Below are 6,386 nucleotides of genomic sequence, written 5' to 3'. Positions count from 1 at the left end.
AATGTATGATTGTAGCCGTTTCTGTATTACCTCTAGCAAAACTTTACTCGCTTGAGATATCAAAGAGATTGTCTGATGTTTTCCGCATTCCGCTGGGTCACCTCTCTTTGGAATGGGCGCAAATATGGATCTCTTCCTATCAGTCAGCCAGATAGTTGTCTTCCAAATTTCTTGACAGTGTAGTCACTTAATAATACTTAATAGAGTTCCTTTTTTCTCTCATTTGAATTTAGGACAGATAGATTCATTTTCCTCTGCTGTAAGGAGCTCTGGTCGGTGGTTCAAGCTCACCAGCTGCTCCTTGGAAACCCTATACAGGTCGCTATGGGTCAGAATCGACTCGACGGCACTTAACAACAAGAAACTCTGGTAGTGTAGTGGTTACGAGTCAGGCTGTTAACCTGAAGGTCAGCAGTTCGAAACTACCAGTCATTCCATGGGAGAATGATTTGAGACTTTCTGCTCCCATAATATTTACAGCCCCAGAAACCCTATACAGGGTATCTATGAGTTGGAAACGACTCCACGGCACATAACAACTACCACCATATTTAGTTGTGGTGTTCTGGCGTGGCACTGTAGGTTAATGTACTGGACTGCGTAGTTGTTTTGAGCTGCAAGGTCAGCAACTCAAGCTCACCAGCTGCTCCTTGGGAACCCTACACAGTGTTGCTGTGGGTCGGAACATAACAACAACAATAACAAATATAGTTGGCAAAGGTGGGCTATGTTGGCTCATCACTTTACTGAATACCTTGTATTTCTACAGTGATTTGCTATTACAAAATCTGTCTTATGAAGCTCATTTTTAAATAAGAAAAAACAAAAACAATGATCTGGTTGTATTCAATCTATGCAAAATCCTGTGAAATAGATATTAACCCCATTTTACAAATGAAGAAACATTCCTATTTGTTCAAATGGCAGCCCATACCTCACACATTGTTGTTGTTATATGCCGTCGAGTTGGTTCTGACCCATAGCTACCCTGTATAGGGTTTCTGAGGAGCAACTGGTGAGCTTGAACCACCAACCTTGCAGTTCAAATGGCTGTGCAGTCTGGCACATTAACCCACAGCGCCACACCAGGACTCATACCTCACACATAGTAGGTGCTTAATAATACTTAATTGAGTTTATATCATACCAACTGTAATTAAATGGAGTTTCTTTTATCTCACATTTGCATTTGGGACAGTGAGTCTCATTTTCACAGATGACACTTTGATGGTTGAAGACCACAAATTCTGTCAGTAGAAGAATCTAGTCTCAAACCTAGGCTCTGTCTTTTGAAAGCATGAGAGGCGTTAGTTCTGTGCCGAGTTGCCGCATATGAGGTCTTCTGAGCCCATTGCACACCAGGGGTCTTGTGAGCACACACCCAACAGGATTTCTCATGCTTGGTGAAATCTTGATGTTTTATTTATGTTTTTTCCAGGCTTGTTAACTGAAATTCAGTGTAAATCTAAACGACTAAGGAAAAATGTGAAACAGCATGCAGATCAGCCCGTTAGTGAGGACAGCCAAGGACGGGATTTACGACAAGTGACGTCCACCACTAAGTCATGCAGGGTAATGACATGCAGTCAGTTGTGTCTGTGGAAGCCAGCGGGACCTAAACTTCTAGGTGCATGGAGATCTAGCTGGGAGGCTTTTGCATTAGAACCACAACCACAGACAGAATTCCCATTCTAATTGTACCTAAATGGATCTCTTCTTTTCTTTTGAACCAAGACAGTATACTACATGCTTTGGAGTTGGAATAATAGCAGTATATAAAGAAAAAAGTGAAATAATAGCAATAAATAAGTGCAGTATATAAAACAAAATAATAGCAGGGCATAAAGCAAAAAGCATAAGTTCTCCTCCCCAACTTGATTCCCCTGGGACTACCCAGAAGGTGCCAGTGGAATGGTTGAGTGATAAAATGAGTTCTTTTCAAACTCAGTCTTGATGGCTTTTCTCTTCTGTCATTGAGAAGAGAGGCTTTAACTCGGAGGGTGTAGACTGAAGAGAGGTTTCTGAGTTAGTCCATCTCGATGGACTAGACAGAGTGCACACACATCTGTGAACCAATACAGAAAAGTCCTTCCCACTGGGTCACAAATCACTCAAAAGAAATCCCTTGAGAAACTTGAAACACCAGCATGACACACGGTAAGTACAGGATATTTGGAGGAGCGATCATTTTCCATTAGCTGAGAAACCAATAGGTCACAAATGTTCAAGTCACCCCCTCCTCAATATTTATTAGTCTAATGACCAAGGAAGTGTATCCACATTTAGTTTTGCAAGTATGTTGTTGTTGTTGTTTTGTACCGTGGAGTAGGTTCCGACTCATAGCGACCCTGCATAGGCTTTCCAAGGTTGTACTCTTTACAGGAGCAGAAAGCATCATCTTTCTTTCATGGAACAGCTGGTAGTTTTGAACTGCTGACCATGAGACTAGCATCCCAATTCATAACCACTACGCTACCAGAGCTCATTTTTTCAAGTATATCATTTTTTATTGATTTCAGAAAAGATTGTTGTTGTTGTTAAGTGCCGTCGAGTCGGTTCCGACCCGTAGCGACCCTGTACAGGGTTTCCGAGGCTGTAAATCTTTATGGGAGCAGAAAGCCTCATCTTTCTCCTGCTAGTTTTATATAAAATACTATTTTACCATAGTACTTTGTCAGTAGTACATTGGTAGTAAGAAGCAAGAGCTGACACCTTACTTATACTCTTTAAAAGGTATTACTAAGAGAGAAAGTACTGTGTAGGGTCCAGATTGCTGACTTTCGGGGAGTCAGCAAATTTTTCTATAAAAGGCCAGATATATTAGGTCTTGCATCACATGATCCTTATTAATACTACTCGGCTCTGCCATTACAGTGTGAAAGTAGACTAGACAACATATAAACAAAATAAGTGTGGCTGTGTCCCAATAAAGCTTTATTTATAAAAACAGGTGGATGAATGACCTTAGACACAATCTTCACTTTTTCTGTGGGAAAATTTCCTTAGTTATGATTTAATCTTGAACTTTCACTGATATTCTTTATGAATGTTGTTGTTGTTAAGTGTCGTCGAGTTGGTTCCGACCCATAGTGACCCTGTATAGGGTGTCCAAGGAGCAGTTGGTGAGCTTGAACCTCCGACCTTGCAGTTCAAACGGCTTTGCAGTCTGATGCATTAACCCACAGCACCATACCAGGACTTAGTCTTACTATATTTCATAATCAGATTAATAGTTGTTCCCAAGAAATACATTTGTTGTTGTTGTTAAGTGCCATTGAGTGGGCTCTGACTCATAGCAACCTTGTATAGGGTTTCTGAGGATTGGCTGGTGAGCTTGAATCACCAACTTTGCCATTCAAACCGACCTTACAGTCTGGAGCATTAACCTGCAGCACCACACTAGGACTCCAGGAAATACATACATGAAAGAGACATTTTATTCCCATTTACAAACAAGAAAATGAATCACTAAATGTAATACAGTTTTTCCAAGGACATAAAGAAAGCACCAAAGGCCTTAGTCCCTGCCATATTTAGGATTTTTCCCCCCATTATTTTCTACTATTAGGTCACTTCAGATGAATGGTCATATAGGAAGGTTGCCTAATTGTCACTCTAGCCCTAATATCTTTTATTTTCTTGCCAGTGTAGGAGAAAACTGAACTCACCCCAGACCAACAGAACCTTCTACATTATATTATGGATTCATATAGCAAGCAGAGGATGCCTCAGGAAATAACAAATAAAATTGTATGTATAATATCTGAAAATATATGGGCTTAGTTAGCATTTTATAAGCTTGGAGGTAGAATTTATATATGACTATCTTCCTTTGAAATGATGAGAGCTGAGAGTTAAAGTTATACATTTAAACTCTGTTGTTGTTACTAAGTGCCATCAAGTCAGTTCTGACTCATAGTGACCCTTGTATAGAGTTTCCAAGGAGCGGCTGGTGGGTTTGAATCATCGACTGTGTGGTTAGCAGTCCAGTGGTTATCCTACAGCGCCACACCAGGACATTAAACAATTATGGAGTAAGAAGTTTCTCATGAATCTTGGTAATAATAGTTTTTCTCCAAAGATCTGAGGAATATGAACTGACTCTTAACATTTTTATGGAGAGATTTTATAATCTGGTTCTTCATAGGTCTAATGATTTTATATTGATTTGTCTTTTTGTTGTAACTTATTAATCATTTGGGTTTGTTTGTTTGTTTTGCATTTTAGTTAAAAGAAGAGTTCAGTGCAGAAGAAAATTTTCTCATTCTAACTGAAATGGCTACCAGTCATGTGCAGATTCTTGTTGAATTCACAAAAAAGCTACCAGGTATGTACTTACTTCTCTGCTACATTATACAATATTTGTGTAATGGTCAGACAGGAGTGTCTGTTCATTGTAAAATAGCAATTGTAAACATTTGCTGCCCCTTGGATGCATTAAATTAATGAGCTAATGACCATAGACATGAAATGTTAGAGCCAGAAAAGATCTTTAAAATAATTTCTATGATTTCTTATAAATTGGTAAACAAATTGAGACTTTACAAAATTGTCATTTATTCATTCATTAACCATTTGTTGATATTGGCGATGTTGTAGAATAAAGCACTCTGCCACATGGTCGATTTGAGCCACAAGGTTGACAGTTCAAATTCACCAGCCATTCCTCAGAAACCCTATACAGGGTTGCTATGAGTCAGAACCGACTCGATAGCACTTAACAATAACAACCACATACTAAGTATCATTGCTTTGAAGGATAGTGATTAGAAGTTATAATTAAAATATATCTGTTATTGTCCTTAAGCGCTGTCAAGTTGGTCTGACCCATGGTGACCCTGTACAGGATTTCCAAGGCGTGGTTGGTGAATTTGACCCACTGATCTTTTAGCTACCAGTCCAGTGTTTATTCTACAATGCCCTGTATATAAAATGCTGTTTAAACGTAGAAAAAGGAGTTACTAATTTTGTCTGGGAAAGACAGGGAGGCTTCAGAGAGAGTCATATATTCAAGTTGTGTCTAAAAGGAAAAGGAATTTGCAGGGTGACATGAAGGAGAAAGGGCATTCCAAGTAGAGATGTTGCTTGTGCAAATGTAAGGGGACATGCATAGGATTGAGATTATTAGGGATGAGAGAGAAAACGCAGCATGACTGGCATTCAGAAGTGCCTTGTAAGAAAGCCCTGGCGATTTGTTTCTCAAAGGTCATAGCTACTGAAAACCACACTGAGCCCAGTTCTATTCTGACGCACATTGGATCCCCATGAATCAAAACTGACTTGATGGTTCACTCCGGCATATATAATAATTTACACCTCCAAAGGGCACATTCTGCAAGTCTGCCACCTGACCACAAGCTCTTAGTCCCTCTCTTCCCATGAATCTAGAGTTCTCAGCCTCTCCCCTTCTCCATGACCCCGTCTCTGCCTTCATCTCTGGCACCGTTGCTTTTCTGGATAAGGTTCCACATTCTGCTTGTGCTCTTCTCCCTTGATGGTCCTAGGATCCTCTGTTTCTGGACTGTAAGATTAACCACTCCCCCATTTTTGTTACAAAACGTCTACCTTTACAATTGTGACAGTCACAATTAGTCATGATAACAATTATTCACTATTGAATCATATGAATCTTATCCCAATCTCTTTTCACTGGATCCATCTAGACAAGATGAAAACTATTCAGTGGGGACACTTTCTTCCCCCCCATACTCTTAAACTAAACTCCCTCTTGAAACCTTGTAAGCCAGCCCCTTCGTGCGTTTATCGCCCCCTCATTTTAGGTAGCCAATGTCTAAGTTGCCCATCCCTATTTACCCTGTGTACAAGGGTATTGATACGTGATGCGAAGCCTTCTCTCTCTGTTGGTATTTAGAGTTACTACCTCCATGAGTATAGGTCAGGTTCATCAAATTGAAGCAATTTACCCCTGTTTCCTTTATCCAAAGGAAAAAAAAATTTTTTTTTTAAATCTTCCTCTAGTCAAGTTCTGATTATCAAGCCATCGAAGCTAGCTCAAATAGGTACTATCTGCAAGTTTGGGTGTTCTTGTGCATCTCCCCTCACTTCATATAAACTGGATGTTTCACTCTCAGCTCTGGCCCTCTGTGGCTATGTCTTTCTCCATGGGCTCAAGTGTCCTCAAGTCTCACCACACATTGGACCAACCAGTCCTTCCTCTTCTCTCTCCTCTCCAAGTCAATGGGAGTCAATGGATTGTGGTTGAACTCAGATCATTTCTTCATTACTGTCTTTCCCCCTCTTCCACTCACCAGTAGACCAATGTGCTCGCCAGCAAGCTTGCATGCCTGTTTGTGTGTTCCCTTTGAGTTTCAGTCTTAGAAGGGAGTTTGTCCTGAAGAAACTTGGTTGCTTGCCTTGATGGCTTC

General features: G+C 40.2%; 1 protein-coding gene across 5 annotated transcripts in view; it reads left to right on the top strand.

The window, feature by feature from the left end:
- The window catches only part of NR1H4 (nuclear receptor subfamily 1, group H, member 4), a 97,864-nt gene that overhangs the window by 60,295 nt on the left and 31,183 nt on the right, over nt 1-6,386 (top strand). For all 5 annotated transcript variants that reach the window (XM_006871109.1, XM_006871111.1, XM_006871113.1 and 2 more), the window contains 3 exons: nt 1,439-1,572; nt 3,652-3,750; nt 4,228-4,327. In XM_006871109.1, coding sequence (XP_006871171.1) covers nt 1,439-1,572; nt 3,652-3,750; nt 4,228-4,327 — 333 coding nt within the window. The remainder of the gene's footprint in view (nt 1-1,438; nt 1,573-3,651; nt 3,751-4,227; nt 4,328-6,386) is intronic.

This window comes from Chrysochloris asiatica, unplaced genomic scaffold, assembly GCF_000296735.1.
Source record: "Chrysochloris asiatica unplaced genomic scaffold, ChrAsi1.0 scaffold00160, whole genome shotgun sequence".
NCBI lineage: Eukaryota > Metazoa > Chordata > Mammalia > Afrosoricida > Chrysochloridae > Chrysochloris > Chrysochloris asiatica.
This window is presented reverse-complemented; position numbering and strand designations above follow the sequence as displayed.